The 27,675-nt window shown below is 39.3% G+C and overlaps 1 protein-coding gene across 2 annotated transcripts in view; it reads left to right on the top strand.

Moving 5' to 3' along the window:
- Positions 1–27,675, top strand: part of ap3b1a (adaptor related protein complex 3 subunit beta 1a) — a 299,213-nt gene that overhangs the window by 144,981 nt on the left and 126,557 nt on the right. For both annotated transcript variants that reach the window (XM_043707081.1, XM_043707091.1), the window contains 6 exons: positions 5,544–5,702; positions 11,156–11,253; positions 12,792–12,846; positions 12,957–13,028; positions 14,804–14,866; positions 15,569–15,701. In XM_043707081.1, the coding sequence (XP_043563016.1) occupies positions 5,544–5,702; positions 11,156–11,253; positions 12,792–12,846; positions 12,957–13,028; positions 14,804–14,866; positions 15,569–15,701 (580 nt within the window). The remainder of the gene's footprint in view (positions 1–5,543; positions 5,703–11,155; positions 11,254–12,791; positions 12,847–12,956; positions 13,029–14,803; positions 14,867–15,568; positions 15,702–27,675) is intronic.

A 27,675-nucleotide genomic window follows, 5' to 3' on the forward strand; every position in this document is an offset into this window, starting at 1 on the left:
AGAGATGTTAGGGGTAGGTTCTTTACTCAGCGAGTCGTGAGTTCATGGAATGCCCTGCCAGTAGCAGTGGTGGACTCTCCCTCATTATGGGCATTTAAGCGGGCATTGGATAGGCATATGGAGGATAGTGGGCTAGTGTAGGTTAGGTGGGCTTGGATCGGCGCAACATCGAGGGCCGAAGGGCCTGTACTGCGCTGTATTCTTCTATGTTCTATGGACATGGACCCCAAGATCCCTCTGTTCTGCCACACTGCCAAGACTCCTGCCTTTAACCCTGTATTCTGTTCAAATTCTCATTGCAACCTACATCAACCCTCTGCACTATCCATAACTCCACCAACCTTGGTGTCATTGACAAACTTACTAACCACCCTTTCACTTCCTCATCAAAGTCATTTATAAAAATCAAAGAGTAGAGATCCCAGGACACATCCCTGCGGAACACCACTGGTCGCGGAACACCACTGGTCACCGAACTCCAGGTTGAATACTTTTCATCTTCTACTATCCCCTTCTTCAATGGGCCATCCAATTCTATATCCGGACAGACAGGTTTCCCTATATCCCATGCCTCCTTACTTTCTGAATGAGCCTACCATGGGGGACCTTATCAAATATCTTGCTCAAATCCATATTAATCACATTCACTGCTCTACCTTCATCAATGTGTTTTGTCACATCCTCAAAGAATTCAATAACGCTTGTGAGGCATGACCTGCCCCCCTCAAAGCCATGCTAACTTTAATCAAACTGTGGTTTTTCTAGAAATCATAAATCCTATCAGTCAGAATTCTCTCCAGTAATTTGCCCGCCACAGACGTAAGACTGACGACTAGTCTGTGATTCCCAGGATTATCCATATTCCCTGTTGAACAAGGGAATAACATTTGCCACCCTCTAATCATCCAGCACTGGTGGACAATGAGGATCATCGCCAAAGGCACAGCAATCTCTTCCTTCACTTCCTGTAGTAACTTTGAGTATATCCCGTCTGACCCAGGGGACTTCTCTATCTTATGTTTATAAAGATTTTCAGCACATTTTCCTCCTTAACATCAACCTGTTCTAGCATATCAGCCTGTTTCACGCTGTTCTCACAAACAACAAGGTCCCTCTCGGTGAATACTGAAGCAAAGCATTCATTAAGCAACTCCCCTACCTCTTCCGACTCCAGGCCCGAGTTCCCTCCACTGTACCTGTTCGGCCATACCCTCACTCTGGCCATCCTCTTATTCCGCACGTAAGTGTAGAATGCCTTAGGGTTTTCCTTAATCCTACCTGCTAAAGAGTTTTCATACCCCTTCTACCTCTCCTAAATCCATTCTTCAGTTCCTTCCTGGCTACTTTGTCACCCTCTAAAGCCCTGTCTGATCCTTGCCTCCTCAACCTTAAGCTTCCTCCTTGTTCTTGATGAGAAGTTCCATATCCCTGGTCACTCAAGGTTTGTTCATCCTACCATCCCTACCTTGCTTCAGTGGGACAAACCTATCTAGTACTATCAGCAAGTGCTCCCTAAACAACCTCTACATTTCTGTCATGCATTTTCCTGAGAATATCTGTTCCCAGTTTAGGCACCCGAGTTACTGTCTAATAGCATTGTAATTCCCCCTCCCCCAATTCAATACTTTGCCATATCATCTGCTCCTATCTCTAATGACAAGTAAAATCAAGGAAAATCCAAAATTATTTTCTGTACATAGAGTACAAGACTAATTAGGAGAGAATGGGGCACATTAAAGACCATGGTGGTAATTTGTGTAGAGTTCGAAGGTTTAGGTCAGGTTAGGATTGTGGATGAATATTTTTTGTTGCTCACTAGTGAGGGGTGATTATGGATATAGAAATTAGGGCTAACCTTTTGGAACAGAAAGAAATTAACAGGCCGGGAGGAGATTGAGTCTTCTGGCAGACTTAAAAGTAGGTAAATCTCTAAGGCAGGATGAAATATATTCCAGGCTGTTGAGTGAGGCAAGGGAGGAAGTGACGGGGTTCTGGCAATTTTTCAATTCCCCTCCAGCCACAGGAGAGATGCCAAAGGACTGGAGAAAAGACAGTGTGGTATTGTTATTGATAAGGGAGTCAGGGATAAGCCAGGAAACTACAATCTAATCTGTGCTGGGTAACAATATATTTGAAGTGATTCTGAGGGACAAAATTAATAAATTTGGAGAGGCAGGAATTAATCAGGAACAGTCAGCATGGTTTTGTGGCGGGAAGGTCATGTCTAACCAATTAGAATTTTTAGAAAAGATGGCGAGATATGTAGATAAAGGCAGTGTATTTGATGTGATCAACTTGGACTCCAGCAAGGCTTTTGAGAAGGTCCTCTGTGGGAGACTGATAGGTAAGCACTAAAGGGATAAGGAAATATGGCAAGTTTGGCTAAGTGGCAGGAAGCAGAGTGTGATGGTCAAGGGGTGGGTTTTGTGGCTGGAAGCCTGTCTGGTGGGATTACACATTAATCCATTTTGCAACGTATATCTAAATAATTTAGACTTGAATAAGAGGGTTGATCAGTATATTCACCGATGATCCAATTATTAATGGAGTGATAACTAGCCTTGGGTTACAGAAGGAGATTGGCTGATGAGTGGCAAATTATCCGTCTGGATAATTGAGAGGTGGTGCACTTGAGCAGCAAAAATAAGGTGAGGCAATGCATGATGAATGGTAGGATCCTTGGAATTACTAAAGATGAGAAGGGTATTGGTGTGTGAGAAGCAATATGGTATACCTCAGTGTATTAGCCGAAGCGCAGAGTTTAAGAACAGAGAGGTTACATTGGAGCTGCATGATGTATTGGTTTGGCTCCAACTAGAGTATTACGTACAGTTTATGCAGTAGCTGTAATAGCACTGGAGAAAGTGCAGAGGAGATTTACCATGAATGTAATCTCGCCTGGAGAGTTTTACTTATGAAGGTAGTAGCTGTAAGGCAGAGCTTGCAGCTTTTTGTTTAAACCCTGGACTTCAAGAATCATCTGCCGGTCCATGGACACAATGCTGGAAGTAGGGTTAGGCTGAATGGGCTGTTTTTCAACCAGCAGGAACATGATGGGCGGAGTGATCTGTGCCATAAATGTTCTTTTTGAGAACCAGTCAGGGCAATCGTTTTTTTTTTAGTGAGTACTCGCCTGTCAGCATCCGTGAGGCGTAAGTCAGGAATCAGATGACATTCTTCCTGCTTGTTTGGATTAATGTAGTAACACTTGAAATTCAACTCCATCCAGGGCAGAGTAACCAATTAGTGACATCTTTAATTTCAATATTAAATTTTCATTCTCTCCACCACTGGTGCATTGTAATTATAATTGAACCATCTACAAGATGCAAACAAGGTTCCAAAGCCTTTCAAACCTGACAACTCTACCACCAAGAATGGTATGGAAACACACTACCTGCAAGTTCCCCTGCAGGCCCCATATAGTCCTTACTCCATTATCGTTCCTTATGTGTCACTGGGTCAAATTCATGGAACATACTGCCTAATAGCATGGAGAAGTTTTTTTTTGCATGGATTGCTGCAATCCAAGAAGCATCCCCATCTCCTCTTCCCTCCCCCACCACCACCACTTCCTCAAGGGCACTTAGATATGGGCAATTAATACTAACCTCATCAGTAACACCAGCATTCCATGAACAACTTATTTTTCTGAATAAGTTGAACTTTTTTCTTTATGCTCTTCACAAAAGAAATATTGTGAAAAGCTAAGTCCTAAGATGCAAGTAATTCAAATGTTTTAAAAGTTGCTATAGTGCTAATTCTGTGGCCATATTGAGTGTAGTACTTTTATAAATGGCATTTAGTGCAGTAATTGGTTAATTTAGGGATGTGACCTCAATTATGGAAAGGAATGCGGTTAAACTTTTACTGTGAAAATGTAATCCTCTACTCAAGATAGACTGCTAATTTTAGAACCCTGATTTTAATGTGTCCATTTTACATTGATGCAATATTAAACCATCCTCTTTACATAGCTGCTTTTCACAACTGAAAGGGTTGTAGAGCTGGAAAATTAGGATGTTAGAAATGTTATGCTGAAGGTTACATTGTGATGTAGATGGATTGTTGAAGGTTGTATATTCTTCTCGCTGAAGATATGTTTTTGTAAAGAAAATGTTAACCGCTAAGCTCAAGAATTTCAGCAGTAAGTTAATCTTTCCATAATTCATATTTTGCCACTAATTGAAGGTTATTTATTTTTATGTACAGCTGTAAAGTGCAGCTTGTTGAGTGGCTTTGCTCAGTGCAGTTGATGGCTTGCTGTCATCTGTGGGCAGCTAATGCACTTAACAGCACTGTCAGAGCCTGTTGTTGTGAAAATAGGGTAATTTTAGGTTGTGGGTTGTATGGAGCTCTTGATGGGACTGATTTAAGCCTGCTTTTCCTTCACTTAGTGGTAGTCAATTTATTTATTGTGCTTTTGACAGAAAAGGCAATTGGTTCTGTGACTTGAGTGCCTTTTAAAAAAAAAATGCTTCAGATGAGTGTTTTTTTTTAGTATTCACCTGCACATCATATTGTGCATTGTCCACTCTCTTTTTGAAGGAGTATTTAGTTATCAGTTGAAATTTGTGTATTGACAAAACAGGGAATAAAACGCTGTTAAAATCATTTTTTTGAAAAAGACATTAGATGTTCATAAAGAGCCCAAAAATTATTGAATGCTCCAGATTTCATGCTGAGTTTTGGAATAACCACTTTTGTCCAATGGAAACCTTCACTTTTATTACAAATCGCAAAGATACAGTCAATAAATGTTCTAAAATGGATTATGAAAAGTAAAAGCTAAAGCATTTAATTGTACAGGTGAGACACAATTTGGTGTGGAGTGTAATCTGTTTTATATTTTTAAAATCTAGATGTTGAAACGTGGAATGAAAATGCTATCTAATTATGCACACGTGATTTCTTTCCTGATGTCTATTTTAGACGGGATGTATAGATTAGATTCCCTACAGTGTGGAAACAGGCCCTTCGGCCCAGCCAATCCACACCGACCCTCTGCAGAGTAACCCACCCAGACCCATTTCCCTCTGACTAATGCATCTAATACTATGGGCAACGTAGCGTGGCCAATTCACCTAACCAGCACATTATCTTGACTGTGGGAGGAAACTGGAGCACCCGGAGGGAACCCATGCAGACACTGGGAGAATGTGCAAACACCACGCAGTCAGTCACCTGAGGCTAGATTCGAACCTGGGACCCTGGTGCTTTGAGGTAGCAGTGCTAACCACTGAGCCACTGTGTCGCCCTGATGTACGCTGGTCATTGGAATTATACCACAGAAGTTTACAACCCCAAAAGAAGCCATCCAGCTATTGTCTATCAACTTTGTTAGAGTAAAACATGGGTTGCTATAATGAAAGTTCAATATGTACTGCAAAGCAATCAAAGTACTCAAATACAAGCAGCAAATTATATTTTTTCTTGGTTTTTATAGTTGCAATTATATAAAAAAAAATTGGAGGTATTGAAGGGCCTGTACAGCAGTATTAAGCTTTAATTCATTTATAATTAGCAATTTGTTTCTTTTGCAGGAGGAGATGTTGAATGAAAACAATGAGAAAGCATTCTATGATTCTGATGAGGACCAAAATAAAAATGGTGTTGCTGCTAAAAAACCATATATAATGGACCCAGATCATCGACTGCTGCTCCGGAACACCAGGCCATTACTACAGAGTAGGAATGCTGCTGTATGCATCACAATGTCTTTATTACCTTAATTGTTATAATCAGTAAATCCATGTCATTCCTGATGTAAGGAAGGGAAAATGGCACACGCAATGATGTTTTCTTTCCAGCCAGATTGCCTCTAGATGATACCCAGTGGCTTCATGTCACTCTGCTTCATTAGATAGACCAGCAGTGAAAGTAGAGAAAGTGTGATTATGATGGTATTAACTGCTCCACGTGGAGTTAGACAGAACTATGGACTCTCAAACCCTGTTTGCTGTTCTTATCAACCTTCTGCTCCGATTTAACTAAGCAGGTTGGCATATAGTCAGTTCTAAATAATTATTAAAATATATCTGTCATGAGAACCTGAGTTTTTTTCAAAATGATGATTTTAAATAATTTGCAGTGAAAAACATCACTTCTTGTCCAAAAGGTTTCTCATATACAATGTTATTGTCAGAATGGTGCTGTTAAACTGCAGAAATTGCCAGATGTGATGTGAGCATCTGGCATGAGTTGCTGTTTGGTGAATTTTAGATGTTTGCATTTGGCTTGCTGAAAGAGCACCATGGTATCCTATTGAAGGAAATGCTATTAGAAAATTATAGCTGCACTGCTTTGGCCATTGAAAAGAGAAGGTGGATGACTAACTTGCAAGACAATTAGTCTTGTTGCTGATGCACACCTTTCTGTGCTTTGTTAATAAATGCCTCTAGTGAAATGTTTGCCATTAACATTTATTATAAAGTAAGGCTAAGCTGCAGAGCACTGCACCCTTGGATGATTGAACACATGACCAGAAATCATTCCAGATTTCTAAAAATGACATTCAGTAAATGTTATTTTGTCTTTGATTCGGCCTTTGGTTATTGCTGTGCTATTTTTCAGACTTCCTAAATGGAATAAAGATAACTCTGCATTATGTTTGTTGAATTCTGTTTTTGCTTCCAAGGATTAAAATTGCTCAAGGTTAATTGCACTAACTGTTATTTCTCATCTAGAAGCTCATGAAAACCATGAGACACTTTTTAAGGAGGAACTAATCTTTTCACTATCCTGTAACACTCTAGCAAACCACCAAAACAAGGGTTAATTTATTTGCAGTTCATGCTTAACAATTTTAATGTAGCAAAATATGTGCTTCGCTGAGAAGCAGAGAAGTAAAAATTGACATTGGACTGAAGGAGAGACATTAGTGAGTAGGTCAGTTATCACTTAAGTGGTATTAAAGGATGAGAGGGTTGGAGGTGTTCAGATTGGAGGTTGCAGAGTGTGAGGGGTGGGGGAATTTAAACTGAGCAAGCCAGTGGAAATTATGAAGTTGAAGAGATTCATATATCTGGAAGATGTTGTCTCAATGGGCTTTAGATGTGAAAATTTGAATACAATGAGAGTCATAAAATGGTGGGCTGTGTGAGCCTGTCCTTTCATAAAGAAGAAAGACAATGGTTCAGTCAGACAGGACTGCAGCAGCAAGGTTTTATGCGAGCAGAAATTCACGTAGAGTGGACAAAGGGAGAGTAATCAAGAAAGACTCCATAAAAATACTAAACATGACAAAAGTTTGGACAAGGTTTCAATAGCAAAATGACTAAGATAGAAATTAGGACAGAAGCAACAAACTGGTCTTCCTCACTAATTTCAAAAATTAATTGTCCTCCGATATAGCTACCTCATTTTTCTAAATTCTCGTGAATATAATCCAGTGTCCCTTCATACATCAGTCCTGTCACCCCAGGAATCAATGTGATAAACCTTTGTTATACTTCCTCCATAGCAAGAGCATCCTTCCTCAGACCAGCAGACCAAAACCGCAAACAGTACTTCAGGTGTGTCTCACCAAGGCTCTGTGCAATTGCAATAAGGCTTCCCTGCTCCTGTACTTGAGTCCTCTTGCTAGAAGGCCAGTGTGCCCTTTGCATTGTCACTGCCTGCTGCAACTACATATTTACTTTCAATGACTGGTGTACAAAGACACCCAGGTCTCATTTTCCCAATGTGTCTGCATTCAGACAATAATTTGCCTTCCTGTTTTTGCTACCAAAATGAAGACACTCACATTTATCCAATTGCACTTCATCTGCCGGGCATTCATCCACTCACTCAATTTGTTCAAATCACACTTGAGCATTTTGCCTCCTTGCAGCTCGCCCTCCCACCCAGCTTTGTGTCATCTGCAAACTTGAAGATATTACGTTTATGTTTTGAATAGCTGGTGTCAAGGCACTGGAAGCTGCAGTACCTAGCTAGTTATTGCCTGTGACTCAGAAAAATACCTGTTTATTCCTCCTTTGTTTCCTGTCTGGCAACCAGTTACCTATCCATGTCAGTACAGTACCCCCAATCTTGTGCACTTGAATATATTATGTGGGATCTTATCAAAAGCCTTATGCAAGTCAAGTGAATTGCATCCACTGGCTCCTCCTCATCATTGCTTCTAGTTACATCCTCAAAAAATTGCAGTGAATTTCACCATCACTATTTCCCCCTCGTTTATCCTTCCTGACTGTGCCACCAGCTTCCTCTGTTACCACGATGCCAGTAGCTCCAATCCATAGGAACTGTTTTTGAGTCTGTAGAATCTTAAAGTATGACCAGCAATGCATTCACTATTTCTAGGGCCACTGCCTTAAGTACTCTAGACTGTAGATTAACAGGCCCTGGGGATTTGTCATAGAGGTCTACAGCACAAAAGAAAGCCCTTTGTTTTTGACCAACACAGATTCAATAAGCCAATCACCTACCTTTTCTATTTTCAATCACTTGGCCCATAGCTTTGTAAGTTTTGGCAATGCAAGTGCATGTCTAAACACTTGGTAAATGTTAGGGTGTCTGCTTCCAACACCCTTAGTGAGTTCCAGATTCCCATCTCCTTCCTGTTGAAAAACTACTTTGCATCCCCACCATACCTCCTATCCCAGACCTTAAATCTATCCCCATGGTCTCTGGTCCCTCACCACGGGGAAACGTTCCTTCCTATGTATCATATCAATACCAATCCATAATTTTTCATAGCTCAATGTTGCTTCTCAGTCTTTTCTGTTCCAAGGAAAACAACCCCAATCTATCCAGTCATCATAACTAAAACTCTCCAGCCCAGGAAGCATGCTCATAAATCTCCTCTGAACCATCTCCAGAGCAATTGCATTCCTCTTCTGATGTGGGTTCCAGAACTGTACATACTATTCTGGCTATATCTAACCAACATTTATTATACAGTTCTAGTATCATTGTTGGTTTTCAATCCCATAAATTTCTCCAACACCATTTCCCTACTAATACTGATGATTTTTACCCCCAGTTCCTCCCTCACATAGTCAGTATAATTTCCAACATGTTAGCTCATTATTTATTGTCCTCTGAATATATAGCCAAAATGTGTATTTAACTGGTCTGCTGTATTTGATTCCCATTATCAAGTTACCTGTTCGTGACAGAGAATCCACATTTGTCTTCATTAAACCCTTTTCTGTTAATATACTTATAGAACTGGATGTGGGTTTGCTTGCTGAGCTGGAAAGTTCGTTTTCAGGCGTTTCACCACCATACTAGGTAACATTTTTAGTGAGTCTCCGAATGAAACACTGGTGATGTAGCCCACTTTCTACTTATGTTTGTGTTTCCTTTAGGTTGGTGATGTCATTTCCTGTTCTTTTTCTCCGGCGGTGTTAAATGGGATCCAAGGCGATATGTTTGTTGATAGAGTTCTGGTTAGAATGCCATGCTTCTAGGAATTCTTGTGTGTCTCGATTTAGCTGACCTAGGATGGATGTGTTGTCTCAGTTGAAGTGGTGTCCTTCCTCATCTGTATGTAAGGATACTAGTGAGAGTGGCTCATGTCGTTTTGTGGCTAGTGGATGTTCATGTATCCTGGTGGTTAGTTTTCTGCCTGTTTGTCCAATGTAGTGTTTGTTACAGTTCTTGCCAAGTATTTTGTAGTTGACATTAGTTTTGCATTTTTATATAGGGTCTTTTCATGTTCATTAGCTGCTGTTTTAGTGTGTTGGTGGATTTGTGGGCTACTGTGATGCCAAGGGGTCTGAGTAGTCTGGCAGTCATTTCAGAGATGTCTTTATTGTAGAGGAGAGTGGCAAAGGTTTCTGGATGTGTTTTGTCTGCTTGTTTGGGTTTGTTGCTCAGAAATCAGCGGACTCTGTTCATTGGGTACCCGTTCTTTTTGAATGCATTGTACAGGTGATTTTCTTCTGCTCTGCGTAGTTCCTCTGTGCTGCAGTGTGTGGCGGCTCATTGTAGTAACATTCTGATGCAGCATTGTTTGTGGATATTGGGATAGTTTGCTTCTGTAGTTCAATATTTGATCTGTATGTGTTGTCTTCCTGTAGATGCTGGTTTGAAGTTCCCCACTGGCTGTTCTACTGCAATATCTGGCAGTTTGTTGTTGTCTTCCTCCTCTTTAGTGAATTTTATGCCAGTAAGGGTATTATTGATGGTCTTAAAGACATGATGTCACCACAGGAAATGACATCACCAGCCCAAGGAAACTCAAACATACAAATAGAAAGCTGACGACACCACCAGTGCTTCATCCGGATACTAATTGTTACCTAGTATGGGGACAAAATGTGTATGAAACCAAACCTTCCAGCTCAGCGAGCAGAACCTCAATCTGAGGTACAAAGCTTCTCAAAACTCGCTAACATATAGAACTTAGGCAGTTTGTATGCTCCCCACAGGCTCTCGTACTCTGTATTCCCTCTCATTATCAATTCCTTGACCTCCTTTGCAGAAATCTGAACTCCTCCCAATCCTGTCAACTGCTTTTTTTTTATTATTGGCCAATTTATATGCATGTCCTTGGATCTATTACCATCCCTAATTTGCCTTATTCGGTTCCATGATCAGGCTAATGGCCAAACTAGGGATCTCCATCCTACCCAAAACACAATCCCCCTACCCACCCACCCCACATCTTTAGCCAGTTTCAGTATTGACTTCCCTTACAAATCATTACACCTTTATACGTGATCAGCATAGTCGTGCTTTGAGAATTTTAAGCAATTTAAAGGGGTATAATAACATCGTGGCAATCCAGGACCCTGGGCTAATGTTCTGAGCAGATGTTGAAATTGGAATTTAACTTTTTTAAAAAAAAAAGTTTGTAGTTTAAATAGCTAATCTAATGGAGACCATGTAACCACTGCCGATTGTTGTAAAAGTGCATTAGTTCACTATTGTCCTATGGGATAGGAAATCTAAAATCCTTATTTGGTCTGGCCTATGTATGCCTCCAGACCCACAATGGTGTGATTGACTCGTAACTACCCTCTGGACAATTAAGAATGGGTAATAAATGCTGGACTAGCTGGCAACACCCACATTTCAAATAAAACCAATTAATGTCATACCACAACATAGGCGAATACCTTCCTCAACAAAAAAGGTGACATGCACACTTCAAAATTCTTGTTGTTTAATAATTGGGTTATCAAATTCTTCTGTTTTTCTTCAGGTGGTAATGGGTGTTGCTCAGCTCTATTGGCACCTTGCACCAAAGTCAGAAGTTAACCTTGTTGCCAAGTCGTTGGTTCGATTGCTTCGAAGCCACAGGTCAGTTTCCTTTTTAAAAAAAAATCTGCTTGCAGAACTGCTGTCAAGGGTTAAATTTGAAAAGAACAGACCAAAGTTGATGACCCAATTCATTGTGAAAGTGTTTAAATAAACACCACTTTCAAGATTTGTAATTTTGGTTCAAATGTTTCCTGTAGTCCTGTTCAGGTGGTTCTCATTTTTTCAACTTAAAAATGCACAGTCGTGGTCACGCACATTGGGACATTTCTCAGTTCAGTGCTGCAGAAAGATGATCGGAATTGACTCCAGCTTCTTTTGAGAGTCGGATTTTTGATAGATTTGGTCAAGTTTCTCTTTGCTGTTCAGGGGTTTCATTTAGTAATGTCTATTTGGGAGAAATTAGGACAATAAGATTAGGACAGCAAGTTAGGTTATGAAATTCTCCAATATTGGTTGAGTGGCATTGAGGTTGGAAATTGATGTAACTGAACACTTTTAATTGAAGTCTTTGAGCAAACTCATTTATTTCAATAGAAGGTGACCCTTCATGATGAGATTCTTCTGGGACTGATTTGACCTGCCCAGATTCTGAAACTCCACTTCTATTAATGTATATCTCTTACTTCCAAGGATTATTGAAAGATAAATGGGCTACCCTTGTATGCAATGACTGCAAGACGCCAGTCATAGGTTGGAAACTCTGGAGCAAGGGGCTGACCCCTCAACTCACTAATACCTGTCCTCCTCCTGTGAGGGAAAGTTAAGATTGTGATGGAATGTTGTCCACTTATTTGGATGAATTCTGCTCCAATAATGCATAGAAGCTTCACACTGCCCAGGAAAAAATAGTTTTTTTGATCAGCATTCTGTTAAAAATCTTAACTCTTCACTCCTTCCACTCTGAACACCCAATCATGGTTAAATACACCACGTATAAGATGCACTGCAGCAAGCTGTCTTTGCAGCATCTTCGGCACAAGTGACCTCTCCTACCTAGAAGAATGAGGACAGCAGGTGTGAGAACACAGCCATCTACAATTCCCCTCCAAATCACATGCCATTCTAACTTGATAATATACTACTATTCTTTCACTGTGTCGTACACTTGGAATTCCCTTCCTAACTGCTGGGTGTGTGCAACTACTAGGTGGACCTCTGGTTCAAGATGATAACTCCCTACCATCTGTTTGTTTGAAAGTAATTCAGGTTGAACAAGTAAATGTTGGCCTCATCTGCAGTGCTTACATCCATGATTTAATTAAAAGGAACCTCAGCCAATGCTGATAACTTTAGAGTTGGATGGATCAAGATCTGGGCCAGCCTGAAGTTGCATTTCTCTACTTAAAATGAATGGAGCTACTGCAATGTACAAGTCACCACCTAGGATTGGGGACTATAAGAAGTGAAGGTATAGAACCTGCCTTTGCAATTAGAAAGTGAGTGAAGCACCGAACAAGAAATACCTTTCCTCCCTCTCCAGGCTTATTCAAAGCATCTACTCACAATTACCTGAAAGTTCTCTTGACTATAGAGTGATTCCTGTTGTTTGATGCTGACCTTTTCTCTTTAATATGCAGGGAAGTGCAATACATTGTGTTGCAGAACATTGCAACAATGACTATACGAAATAAGGTATGTTTACAGTGGTTTTGACATCTGCCAAGTTGTCAGTTATCAGTAGTTTAGATTTTTCCTTTTTTCTTAAAGGCATTTGAAACTGGACAAATAATCTTTTTCCACAGGGGATGTTTGAGCCATATCTGAAAAGCTTTTACATTCGATCCACTGATCCAACACAGATAAAAATTTTGAAGGTATGGTATATCATTTGACCCTTCTCTGCTATTGCTTAAAATATACAATTAGAATAGAGTTACTATGTACAACAGACCTGGTCAATTTAGAGCAACTGGAAAGAAACATTCAAGAAATTTTCTGTTTTGAGTTGTAAGTAAGTCTTGCTGGTGAGGTCCAACTATTTGACATGTATAATGCAATATTATATGTATAAATCAAGCAGTTGGGAAAAAAAAACTGCACTATTTGTAGTATTTCAAGTGAAGTGAACTATAATCTAAGATGAATTTGCTTAAGTTGATCTGAAAACAAACTTTTTTTTATTTGCACTGAATTTATTTGGGTCAGGGGTTTTATATTTTTGGATGCATTCAGGTTTTTCTATCAAGTATACATTTACCAAACCCTTTGGTGATGCTATTGAATGACTGAGCAAGCTTGAGCAGCTGAATGGCCGCCTGCCCCATTTCTTATGGTCTTCATGCCACACATTTGACAAGTTGCCAAGAGTATTTAAAATTCCTTTCTGGATGGGACCAACTGAGTAGTTTACCAGTTCTTTGTCCATGAGAGCATTTAAAATTGCAAATGAATTAGAAGAAAAACTGTTGCAACAGATTTGAACAACAGCTGCTGCTTTTTAAAAATTAATGTTTAGGATGTGGGTATCGTTGGCTAAGCCACTGTTTGTTGCCCACTCCTAATTGCCAAGAACCAGTTAAGAATCAACAGTATTGTTGTGGGTTTGGAGTCACCTGTAAGCCAGACTAGGAAAGAGACTAGCATTGGTGAGCCAGATGGGTCTTTACAACAATTAACAATAGGCATATGATCACCATTAGTTTAGTTTTTATTTACAGATTTTTTTGAATAAACATTTCATCTGCCATATTACGATTCCTACCCATTTCTCTTGGACATGGAGGGTTCTGGATTATAAGTCCAGTTACCATTACCAAACAAAATCTCATTTGCTTTAAATTTACTGAAAAACACTTGAAAATGGGAAAGTTAATTGAGCAGCAAGTTTGCGATTGTTACATTGGATTCTAACCTGCCTTATTTCCTGAAGGGCTTTTTGGAAAAGCGCCCAAATCTACATATGCGAAATACCTGAATATTCATGCATTCTCATATTTTTATGACAACGCTACAATATTTTTGCAAGTAGTCCTAAAACAGCTTCTTTACTGGGACTTCGGGCAAAAGTCTGCTTAAAATATTAAAACTCAAACTCATTTGCCGTTGAAGTTTTATTCTAAGTTTTATTGGTAAAGCTTTATATTGAGCAATTTTATCCAATTCATTTTTCTTTGCTAATTGTGCTTATGGCATTATATAGACACTTTCTTCTCTTTTCTCCCCCCCCCCCCCCCATTGAAATGTGAACTAAACTAGTTTTTAAAAAATCTATCTTGCAAAACCTGAGCCGAAGTGTTTTTAACATTACTTATCTCCTTTTATGTTTGTTGCCTGCCATCAGATTAGTGGTATGACCAAATTTTGTATTAAAACTAGTCCTTTGTTTAACTGTTTACCTACATTCTGAACAGCAGTGACCCAGTGCAGTCCAGTTCAGGACTCCGTTAATCACTATTTTCTCTCCTCCTGACACTTAATTTCCTAAGAAAGTGACCAGTTTACAGAAATGCAGTAAATGTTCAATAATTTTGCTTTTTGTTTGTAATTTAGCAGAATATTTGTGAAATTTGCTCTCCTATATTTGTATCAATGCATGGCCACAGTTTTTATTATTCCTTGAGAGATGAAGATATGTTGTTGTTCTATACAGCTTGAAATTCTAACAAACCTGACCAGCGAAACCAACATCTCTATAGTGCTACGAGAATTTCAGGTGGGTCCAGTCACAGTTACTGCCTGATTCGACTGATCCATGTGATTCTTTTCACCTAATTTTTAATGCTTATTCAGGATATGGATTCTAAATGCAACATATAAAATGCTTGCCATCTATATGACTTGCTTGAATTCCTAACTGCACAGTCTTCTGCCACTTTCAGGTAAAGTAGTTAATTATAAATATATATTTTCTGTTATATGTTAGATTGTATCTCATTGATGCATGTGCCATTCTTCACTGGATGACAAAACAAGTGATCTGTTTTCAGGATTCTGCTGTTGCTGCTCTTGAAATGGCTAGAAAATGGTTTGCAAAAGTTGAATAGATCCATAATCCAGACATGAAGTGGGTAGGGTTAAATTTATTGCATCCAGAGATTAACTGAGAACAGGAAATTATAGATGTGACACTCCATCCTGCCACTTGGTGGCAATGTGTCAATGCATCTCTGTTGCTTTAATCAGTTACTCAACTTAAAGGTATTTTTAAAAATGCATTTCATATATTTGTTTCGCACATTGCTAAGTTACAGCATTTTAATTAGAATATGAAGTAAATAATCAAACAGAATGCTTTTAAAAAAGAAACTACACTTTCTTGGTACCATTCTTTTTGTTGCAGGGCCAAAGGGTGTATAGGGGTGCACATCAATCCAAGTAATTTGATTTTTCTTTTCCTATTTCTCTTCATGCTCAGACCTATGTGAAAAGTCAGGACAAGCAATTTGCTGCAGCCACAATTCAGGCAATTGGAAGATGTGCCACCAATATTTCTGAAGTTACAGATACGTGTCTTAATGGGTTGGTGTATCTGCTGTCTAACAGAGATGGTAAAACATTATTTATTGCACATTTACAGTTGATTTTTTAAAACTCATTCATTTGAATTAACTCCAACTTTTAGGACAAAAGCTTTTTAATTGAAATTAATGAGCTGGACCATTTCCTTCGAAAAATTTATTATCCAGCAAAATCAAACTGTGAAGCTGTACGAAGTCCAATTTTTTTTCATCGGAAGGCAACATTAGCAAGCTTAAAGCAACTGGTGACTCCCATGTGCTGAAATGCATTCCTTGCGATCAGGAGTTTACTTTAACTCTCCCGCATGTCAGCATTATTCTTAGGGTTTAAATCTCCTAATCTAATCTAATCTAATCTAATCTAATCTCCATGACTGATAAATTGCTTTAAAAGAGAAAAGCATCCTAATAAACCTTTGAATGAGATGTGTGAATTATTGACAACACCAGAAATTGCTGGAAAAACTCAGCAGATCTGACCGCATCCGTGGAGAAAAAGTGGAGTTACCATTTTTGGTCTGGTGATCCTTCTTCGGCATTGATTGTAGCTAGGAAATTGTTATATATGCTAAAGAAGGGGGAGGAGGGAGGGGGAAGGACTAAACGATAAAAAAAGATTGAAGCCTCGAGAGACAAAAACAGTTGGGCAGACAAAGGATTGGGTAAATGTCACCTGGGAGAATGAGTAGTTGCTAGCATGGACCATTAGTGGCTGACAATGAGATGTGTGTGTTAGCAGCCCATGTGATGACATGGCCTGGTATGTGAAGGTTGGGATAAGGACATCAGAGAAGTCCTTAGGCCCTAAAATCTATTGTGCACAATATTGAGTCCAGAAGGTTGCAGAGTTACCAAACAGAAAATGAGGTGCTATTCTTCCAACTTGTGCTGAGCTTCACTGGAGCACTGTAGCAGCCCCAAGACAATGTTGGCCAGGAAACGTGTTGAAATGGCTGCTAACCGGAAGCTCAGGGTCATTTTTGCGGATAGAATGTAGGTGTTCTGCGAGGTGGTGCCCAGTCTGTGCTTCCTCTCTTCAGGGTAGAGAAGACCACATTGTGAATAGTGAATGCATTAGACTGGATTGAGGGAAGTGCAGGTAAATTGCTGCTTCACCAGAATTAATAAACTTTCACATTCTCAGAGATGCTTTTGCCTACTTTTAACAAAAATCGCACCAATATTAAACCATCTGGTAGGCTTCATAATGCTGTATTTGTTTAGCTTTTCTATGCATCAGACTGAGATTTCATAAAAATATGTATGTTTTAAAACCTGAATAAGATCTTCCAGTCCAGTCAATCTATGTTTTTGATTATGTTAAAAATCACACAACACCAAATTATAGTCCAAGTTTTATTTGGAAGCACTAGCTTTTGGAGCACTGCTCTTTCAGGTGGTTGTGGAGTGCAAACTTGCACTCCACAAGCATCTGATGAAGGAGCAGCACTCTGAAAGCTAGTGCTTCCAAATAAACCTGTTGGATAAAATGATTTTTAACTTTGTACAACCCAGTCCAACATTGGCACCTCCAAATTATGTTTTTGATACTCACTTTGTGAACAAGTTTTACTGACTTGTCTCAGTGGTTGTATTTTCATCTCCGGTGGTGTTGAGTTGAAGTCCACACTAAAGTCTGAATTGCATTATCTAAATCAACAACTCAGTGCAATATTAAGGGAGTACTGTACTCCTAGAGATGCTAAAATTCAGAAAGTTAAACAAAGACTGTCATTCAATAATCCAATGTCACTATTTGAAGAGAGCCATAGAGTTTTTCACTAGTGCATTGCCAATCTTCATACATTGACAAATGCAGCTAAAAGAGGTTATCTTGTCATTTATTTCATTGCTGTTGGTGGGACCATATTTGAAAATTCACTTTTGTTTCCTAACTCTTGCTGACTGCATGTGGGAAAAGTGCTCAACTGGCTCTAAAACTCTTGGACATCCTGAGCTGGCACAGGGATATATGCAAAAGCAAGTTCAGTTGACAATATCAGTTGCTGTTGATGTCCTGGTTTCCTTCTGATGTATTTTCCTCCTCCCATCCGTGCAATTTGATCTTGAAAATGGAGAGCATTTCTGCCATAGCTTCTAACCTTGGATGTGAGTTCTATAACTTTACAATTCTGTAAAGACATGTTTTCTCCTAACGGTTCGAAATACCTTATGTTCACTTGTTCGTGATCCCCATTCCCCCAATACTTGAAAATAATTTGCCTCTTACCCCATTCATTCAGAATTTTAAATGTCCCTGACATATGACTCTTGTTTACTAACTCAAAGCGCAATAAGTCTTCCTTTAATTACGTTTCCTCCTCGATGGTGTTGTACCCTGATTAAAGCTTTATATTTTCCCTGATGTTTTATGTAGACCTGTTATTACTACATATGTATTCTAAACTCTTTATATAAAGTATAGAAGTTAGTTAGCTTTCAGAACAGGATTATCATGTTGAGTTGTTTCGAATGACTTGAGAAAGTACAACACCAAATATCTCTTCTACTCCAGTTTGGGGCAGGATCAGAGGACACAATTTATAGTAAAAGATCAAAATGTCATACAACTGATGCAATATATTGAACAAACCTAGATTGCTGTTAAATCCTTAATTCAGATTATAATTAATATTTTTGTACTACAGTGCACCAAGTCTCATAATGTATTCATGTTCCACCTTTAAGCTGATAGCAATAAAGCTTTGCAGTTTTCTTCAGTCTCTCAAAGAATTAGTTGTTATCCTTAGTTTGCTATCATCCATAGCTTCTTTCTGAGTAGACACCAAGCCGTTTTGCCCTTGGCAATTCTTTTTGCAATTGACCACCAGTTGTCCGTGGATCAAAATCTTGATTAGTTTATTTTTCCACTGACTCTGACCTGCCTGTTTGCTAACAGATCTGACAATTAAACAAGCTGCTTCCCCCTTTGGAGTGCATAGTGACCAGATAATCTCCAATGTTCCGATGCTGAACTGCAAAATGTGACTGAGTGTTTGATCCACCTAAAACAACTTAGTGTCCCAGGTTATTACGAGGCTGCCAATTAAAACTGGTATCTTTAAATATGATGTGGAGGTGCCAGTGTTGGACTAGGACGGACAAAGTTAAAAATCGCAACACTGGGTTACAGTCCAACAGGTTTATTTCAAAGTACAATCTTTCTTAGCGCTGCTCCTTCGTCACGTAGCTAATGGGGTAGGATCATAGGACACAAGTTATAGTAAAAGATCAAAGTGTCATACAACTGATCCGATGTATTGAACAAATCTGTTCAATTGTTGTTAAGTCTTTAATCACTTAGAATGGGGGTGCAGGTTTTGATTCATTAATATGTAAATCCCAGAACTACTATCAAATTGCAGTCCTGAGATAACTTAAAGTTTTATATTTTTTTAAAAAGTGACTTCTCAGCTCAAGCAGTGCATTAAAGGTGTGAGATTAGATTCTGTCTGTACTCCAACCTTGAGTCAGACTGCTTCTATTGCCAAAGTAGAAATTTTAAAAATGTCACATCCTTACATTATCTTGGTAATGTGACTTGAAAGAAGCTCTGGGATTTACATATTAGTGAATCGAAACCTACAACCCATTCTAAGTAATTAAAGACTTAAGAGCAGTCTAGTTTTGTCTAATACATTGCATCATTTGTATGGCACTTTGATCTTTTATTATAAATTGTGTCCAGTGATCCACTAGCTACCTGACAAAGGAGCAGCACTCCAAAAGCTTGTACTTCCAAATAAACCTGTTGGATTATAACCTGGTGTTGATTTTTTAACTTAAATTGAGATGACCTATCTATAGGAACATAATTCTGATTCTTCATTTTTTTAAACATCATATCAGAATCAGTGATTTATCCAGCATAATTTATTAAAACTCCTCTCTAACGAAGGTGTTTTAAGATGGTTATCATTTTTGTCTTCTTTCAAATTCCTTCACAACCAACTGATTTAACAAAAATGTCTTCTCATGTCACATTGTGATTGTGAGAAATTTGTCTTCATGATACAGAGACTATTTCTCTCACAGATAAACTGAAATTGGATTTTGGAGGCACTTAGGCAAAGAACCAGTGTTCCTTTGGAGTAACCAGTGTTTTTTCTCAGTGCATATGAAAGGGATGGATATTGTAGTAGTGCTTAGAAAGCTACCTGGAAATGAATCGCAGCCACGCCTTGCCCTCACTTAACCTTAATTTATTTCATTTTCCATGTGTTGCTATTCCAGTATGTAACCTGCTTTGTGGAATTTGGAATGTGTAAAAGGAGCAACTGGGGAATGTCCCCTGATGATGTAGGTGTCTTTTTAGAGCAGGGTATTAAGGAATTTTCTCAGAAGGATGGATTGAAAAACTAGTCTATTGCACAAATATCTTTGCCTTTGCAGTCGAGATCAAACAGCCTGAGCTGTGGGAGTAGGTAGCTTTCATTTCCTTTTTAATTGAGAAATGGCGCGCATTACAGGAAAATATAAAAGCATAGTGAAGGATAGCATAAAATTATTCAAACAAATATATATGCATAGCTTGTAAAACATCTGACCCCAAAAATGACATTATCCTTATTTATACCATATGTATTGTTTTAAATGCAGGTCTGATGGAGCAGAAAATTAGAGACCATTCAGTCCTGCAGCAAAATAACTAAACTAGGGTAGTTTTGTCATTTGCTCCTTGGACTGCATCACAAAGGCAAGTCTTGGGGATTAATCTAAAGCTTAATTAAACCGTTAGATATTCCCTAATACTTCAGTCTTTTCTAGGCTTCATACCATTCCCTAGTGGTAGTGATTTTTTTCAGCTTATGAAGGTCACTAAGAAAATCTGCTGGGTTGAATAGACAATATTCCACTACTGAAAAGTGATATTAGTGCTTTTTAATGACATCCTACTATTTTATGAAGGCTACAGCTAAACACTGCTACTTTTCAATCTCTGTGCCCTAATTGAAATTATAGGGGTGGTATACTGTAGGAATTTAAACATATTGTCAGCATTTGTGTGATTTGAGTGTTGCTTTTGCGATAAATTAGGAACTTCCCATATGATTTATATCATGAAATGTTCCTTGTTCAGCTGAGTATTGGTGAGGCATTTACCACATTTCACATTACCATTTGCCTGGAAGGAAATCTGTAGCCTGAAAATAGGTGTAGGTGGTCCAAAAAAGTTAAACTGAAATTCACTTTCCATATTTAACAGCATTAAGCTGTTGAATAAAACATGAGACATTTGATAAGAAGCCTTTTCATTCATGTATGACCAGATCCTAAAATAAGTGACTATTGTTTAGTCTGTCTTATCTTGGAGAAGTTGGTCATGAGCTGTCATCTTGGATGCATTTGAGTAGCTTGTTAGGCCATTTCAGAGGGTCATTAAGAATCGACAAAGTTGGTGTGGTCTGGAATATCTCTTAAGCCTAGTGGGGTAAGGATAGCAATCTTTCCAACATGACATTCATAAACCACAAGGGTTTTTTTTTTGCAACATCCTGGTCATTTTCTATTCTTCATTACTAGCCTTTTTACAACAGATTTATTAAATTGGATTTAAATTCATGGATCCTGTTGTGGAATTCAAGCCAGTCTCAGTCATTACTCCAGGTTTCTGGATCATTAGTCTAGTAGCATAACCACTGTGCTACTGGACCCACAAAGCAAGTGACCTAACAAGTACTTCGGCATTTTTGATTTTGACATTCTTCTTGCAATAGGCGTAAGTGTCAAAATCACTTTTTATCAATTGTTTACTTAAGAACAACTCCCCTTTCTCCCTGTCAGTCATATCACTCATGCTGAGCTGAGACAGATTATGGATTCATGTCCCACTCCAGGACCTTAGCACAAACTTCAAAGCTGACACTCTAGTGCAGTACTAAAGGAGTACTGTCCTGTTGGAGCTGCAGTTTTCAGATCCTCGTAAGTGGGTGTAAGAGATGACATGGCACAGCAGGGAAGATACCTCTGGTGATTTGCCAATATTTAACCCTCAGTTAATATTGCAAGAACAGATTATTTGTTTATTGTCACATTGCTTTTTATGGGAGTAGTATAAGTTTAATGTTTAAACTACACAGTCTGTGATGCCATCAAAATGGTGTTAAGTACGGATTTGCAGGGTATTAACTCTTAACTAGAAGCATAAGACAGGATGTGAGACTTGGAGGGGAATTTGCAGGTATTACTGTGACATTCTGTTCATACAATAAAAGCAAAATACTCAGGTGTCAGAAATCTGAAATACAAGCAGAATTAAAGAAACTCATGCAGCAGTTTTGGACAAAGTGGAGCGTGAAGTAGCTAATTCTAAATGCTAACTCTGTTTCTCACTATGCTTCTGCTCGTGCATTTTTAAATTCATTCATGAGATGATGTGGGCATCACTAGCCAGGGCAGCATTTATTATCCAATCCTCATTCCCCAGAACAGTTCAGAGTTGACCACTTCATTGTGGGTCTGGAATCCTTTGTAGGTCAGACCAGGTCAGGACAGCAGTTTTCTCTCTGAAATGACATGAGTGAATCATGTTAATTATTCTGACAATTTTCAGCAGTTTCATGGTCATCATTAGATTCTTAATTTGAGATTTGTTATTGAATTCAAATTCACCCATTTGCCACAGCAGGATTTGAACCTGAGTCCCCTGTATATTAACTGGGTGTCTGGATTAACAGTCGTAGTGGATTAATGCCACTAGGCCCTTGCTTCCCTTTAATGATAGGAACTGAAGATGAGAAAACTGCTAGTGTTTCTAATCTCTGCACACACAGATTCCACTTCAGAGCTAATAGCCTTCCTTACTATTGCATTTTCCTCCTCCTCATTTATACGTTGTTGTGAATTGGTTCAATGGTACAAGTACCTGTGAAACAAACTGCTCAGCCCTCTGTATTGTCATGAGCCTTTCGATTAATGCAACTGTATTTAACTAGACAACTGATGAGTATTTGAAGGTACTCCTAAGTAGAATTTATTTCTTGTTCTTTCATGGGAAGTGGGTGTTGCTGACTGGGCTAGCATTTATTGCCCATCCTTAATTGCCCTGAAGGTGGTGGGGAGCTACCTCTTTGGGCCACTGCAGTCCACCTGCTGTGGGTTGACCCAAAAGCCCTGAGGGGGAATTCCAGGATTTTGACCAAGTGACCATGAAGGAACTGCGATGTATTTATAAGTCAGGATGGAGACTGACTTAGAGGGGATCTTGCAGGTGGTGTTCCCATGTATTTACTGCCCTAGTCCTTTCTAGATAGAAGTGGTTGTGGTTTTGGAAAGTGCTGCTTATAGATCTTTGGTGAATTTCTGTGGTCCATTCTGTGGATGGTTTCTACCACTATTACTAAGCCCTGTTGGTGGAGGAAGGTGACAACCTCTGGGATGTTGATAACGGGGGCTTAAAATTACATGTCATGGGGAGATGGTTAGATTCTTTCTTTGTGAAGCTCGTTGCCGAGCAGTTCTGTGGTGCAGATGTTAATTGGCACATTTTAGCTTAAACTTGGGTGTTGTACACGTCTTGTCTTGAATGGACTACTTCAGTATCTGAGGTCTCAACTATTGCAAAATTTTGTGCAATCATTGGCAAATATCCCCAATTCAAACCTTATGGACGCACATCGTTGATGAAATAGTTGAAGACAATTTGACCTAGGACACCATCCTGAGGAGCTCCTGCAGAGATCTCCTGGGCAGTTACAGCCATCTTCCTTTGTGCCAGATATGACTAACCAGTGGAGTGTTTTCCCCTGGCTTCAATTGACACAAGCTTTGGGTTTTGATACACCAGGTCAAGTGCAGCCTTGATGTCAAGGGTAGTCACTCTAAACTTGCCTCGCCTCACTGCTGGAATTCAACTCTTTTGTCCAAGGCTGCTGTTTGAACCAAGGCTGCAATTTGGTCAGGAGCTGAGTGGCCCTGGCAGAACTCATGAAGGGCACCAGTGAGCACGGTTTTTTTTGCTGATTGCACTGTTGATATGTTCTATCGCTTTACTGACAATACAGAGTACATTGGGGCAGCATATGGCTAGGTTGGATCTGTCCTTTTTTGTGTACAGGACACAACTGGGCAGTTTTCCACATTGTTGCCAGTGTTGTAGCTGTACTGGAACAGCATGGCTCAGTGTGTAACAGTTTCTCGAGCACAAGTCTACAGATATATTGCTGAAATGTTGTCAGGTCCCAAGGCTTTTACATTATTTAGAAATGGTTGGAGGCACTGGATGTCATGGGGTGAATCGAATTGACTGAGGATGGCATCTGTGATGTTGGGGACTTCGGGAGTAGACTGAAACTAATACTGGAAACTTGTTCACCAACATCAAGTGTAGTACCTTTTTGTTTGAAAATTGTTCCAAGATCTCTACGAACTCCAGTTCCAAAATCATCAAAATAGCCTTTGTCTTCTAATAGTCTTACATTTGTCATATTTGATCTTAAGATGAAGTTCCAACTTAATGTTTGTGTTACTGAAACCATGTATTTTCATCTCCATAACACTGCTTGGCTTTGCTCCTTTCTTGGGTCATTTGCTGCTGAAACTCTCATGCCTGCATTCCTTGCCACTGGTCTTGAATATTCCATAGACTTCTGACTGGCGTCCCTCATTGTAACCTTGATAAATTTGATATCTACCAGATCTCTATCCATGTCTTAACTGAGTTACGTATGTAGATGAGTTTGGTGAATGATAAGTTATCAGAATTTTCTAAAAGAAAATCTTTAGCTTTTAACTGGTATTTACAGTACTAAGAATTCAAGTATGATAAGATCATGTAAGGCAGGAGAAACGAGATAGACTTGCAGAGTAGTTGGTTGGTTAATTAGGTTCAAGATTTTAGTATGGTTGCTGCAGTGTAACACCAAATGGGTAAATGCAGAGATCTCCATGTAGGTTATCTTGCTCATGAAACTGGTTTCTGCTTTGCAGACTGGTAAGGGCAATGGTTGCTCAGAAGAATGCAGTCTGAGCCAAGGCAGTTGCACCACATATAACTCAGATGTACAAGAGTGGGGGAAAAAGAGTGGAAAAGCAGTACTGAGAGGAGTTTCTTTAATGGAACAGACATGCATTTCTGCTACCAGAATCATGACTTCAGAAAGATACATTGCTTTTCTAGGGTCAAGGAGTCACAAAGAGGTAACGGGGCATTGTTGGGAGATGGTGAACAGACAATTGTCCAGGTCCATGATGGCATCTATCAGTTCGGCAAGAAGGCCAGTGAGATCCTCAAGGTGCATTTCTGGGAGTTCAGGACATTTAAAAAGCAGATTTAATGCATCGTCACATGGAAGAAGATGGATTGATTTACAAAGGTCATCGTGGACTTTTTAAAGGGAAAATCATACCAAATTATCTGACTGGAGTTTTCTGAAGAGGTAACAGTTGATGAGGGGAAGGCATTGATATTGTGTACATGGACTTAAAAAAGGCATTTCATACTGTGCTACAGAAGAGTTGACAAAAGTTTTCAGCCATGGAATAATAAGCACCGCAGTAATACAGAAACAATTGGCTGAGGGATAGGATACTGGGTAATGGTAAATGAATGCTTTTCAGACTGGAAGGTTTCGAGTGGAGTTTCTGGGCATTGATAATGGGTCCCTTGGTTTTCTTCAAGTTTAAAAAAAAATCTAGATCTTTAATACACAGAAGACAATTTCAAAGTTTGCATCAAGAGGAGGAAATGAGAATCATTCATTATCCCTCAAAGGAGCTACTGCAGACTTAATGGACTAGATAAGACCATATGCAATAGAAGTGGAGTAGGCTGTTTGACCCCTCAAGCCTGCTCATTCTGATGGCTGATCTGACGCTCCTTGTATCCACTTTTCTGCATTTTCTCTGTAGCCCTTGATTTCCCTATTGCTTAAGGACCTATCTATCTCAACTTTAAGTAAATGCAAGGACTCCACCCCCCACACTTCTCTGTGACAAGGATTTCTCAAGACACTCAACCCTCAGAAGAAATTCCTCCTCATTTCAGTCTTAAATCTAAGACTATACCCTCTGGTTCTAGACTCTTTCGATGGGAAACATCCCCTCAGCATTTCGTCTGACAAGTTCTGATACATTTCAATTCGATCACTCCTCATTCTTCTGAATTCCAATGAGTGCCATCCCAACCTGTTTAGCCTTTAGCCATAGTACAATCCTTCCACACCAGGGATCATCCCAGTGAACCTTCACTGGACTGCCTCCAATGGAATAATATCCTTTCTTTAACAAAGAGACCAAGCTTCTGTCTGTACTCTAGATGTGGTCACTCAAGCAACTTGGTGCTGTTGCAGTAAGACTTCCCTGCTCTTATTTCAAGAGCTTGGAATAGAAGTGTCATACTCCATTAACTGTTGGCATCACTCAGTTTATCATTTGATGATTCATGATAAATTTATTGTCTCCTTATTTGAGTAGATATTTCTTTAATCAAGTTTTGAGCATATTGTCTCCAAACCCTAACCACCTTCTTTCCCATGACTCCCTATACAAGACACTGAAATAGTCAACAAAAAAATCACAAGCTGCATTTTTGATCAATGTTAACTTTAATTATCTATGTTAGTCTTCCTGGAGACTGTGATCGTGTCTGAACACCTTTACCATCACTTGAAATGCGTGTTGGGTGACATGACCTTCACTAGTCATACACTAACCAATCTTGGTTAAAACTTCTGTGCCAATAGGTTCTCCTCAACATGGTACCCTGATCTTCCTGTAGTGCTCTATTAATTCAAATGTATGTACTGGTAGTGTCTTCCCTTATTCAAAAGAGGAGACAAAAAAAAGCCACTCTTTACCTGTTGGTGTAACATCTGTCATTGGGAAATGTTAGAACTTGTTACAAAATGTGCAGTAGCAGAACATTTAGAAATACGTAATAAAACTAAGCCGAGTCAGCATGGTTTCGTGAATGGGAAATAATGTCTAACGAATTACAGTTCTTTGAGGAGATAATGAGCAAAATAAATAAAGGTGAACCAGTAGTTGTATTTGGATTTCTAAAAAGACATTCGGTAAGGTATCAAAAATAGATGTTTAAGATTCAGTTGCTGTATATAGTATTTTTAGTATGCTTAGATTAATGGCTAAAGTTTGGGTGAAAATTTGTAGCTCGGGTGCTCGTTGTTGTGGTTCTGTTCGCCGAGCTGGAAATTTTTGTTGCAAATGTTTCATCCCATGTCGAGGTGACATCCTCATTGCATGGGAGCGTCCTGTGAAGCGCTTCTGTGGTGTTTCCTCCAGCATTTATAGTGGCCTGTCCCTGCCGCTTCCGGTTGTCAGTTTCAGCTGTCCGCTGTAGTGGCCGGTATATTGGGTCCAGGTCGATGTGTTTGTTGATGGAGTTTGTGGATGAGTGCCATGCTTCTAGGAACTCCCTGGCTGTTCTTTGTTTGGCTTGCCCTATAATGGTAGTGTTGTCCCAGTCGAATTCATGTTGCTTGTCGTCTGCGCGTGTGGCTACTAAGTAACATGAATTCGACTGCGACAACACTACCATTATAGGGCAAGCCAAACAAAGAACAGCCAGGGAATTCCTAGAAGCATGACAACATTAATGGCTAACTAATAGAGGGTACAGAGTTGAAAATACAGGATTTTCAGGATGGCAATCTTTAATCAGTGGAGTGTCAAAGGGGTCCGTGCTGGGACCACCGTTGTTCACAATGTATATTGATGACTTGGATGAGGAAAGTGAATGTACTATTGCCAAGTTTTTGGATGACAAAAATAGGTGGGTAGGCAAGTAGTGAGGATGGCAACATCAGTAAATGTATGTAGATCAGTGAATGCGCAAAAACTTGACAGATGAAAAATAATGTGGGGAACTGTAAGATTGTGCATGTTGGCAGGAAGTTTTAGTCCCTTTCTCTAAAAGATATACTGGCATTGGAGGCAGACAAGAGAAGGTTCGCTAGTTTGATTCCAGGTGTGGAGTAGAAGTGAGTTGGTTGGGCGTGTACTCATTGGAGTTTAGAAGAATTAACAGAAACTTTGTCAAAATTGT

The sequence above is a fragment of the Chiloscyllium plagiosum genome, chromosome 2 (assembly GCF_004010195.1).
Source record: "Chiloscyllium plagiosum isolate BGI_BamShark_2017 chromosome 2, ASM401019v2, whole genome shotgun sequence".
Lineage (NCBI taxonomy): Eukaryota > Metazoa > Chordata > Chondrichthyes > Orectolobiformes > Hemiscylliidae > Chiloscyllium > Chiloscyllium plagiosum.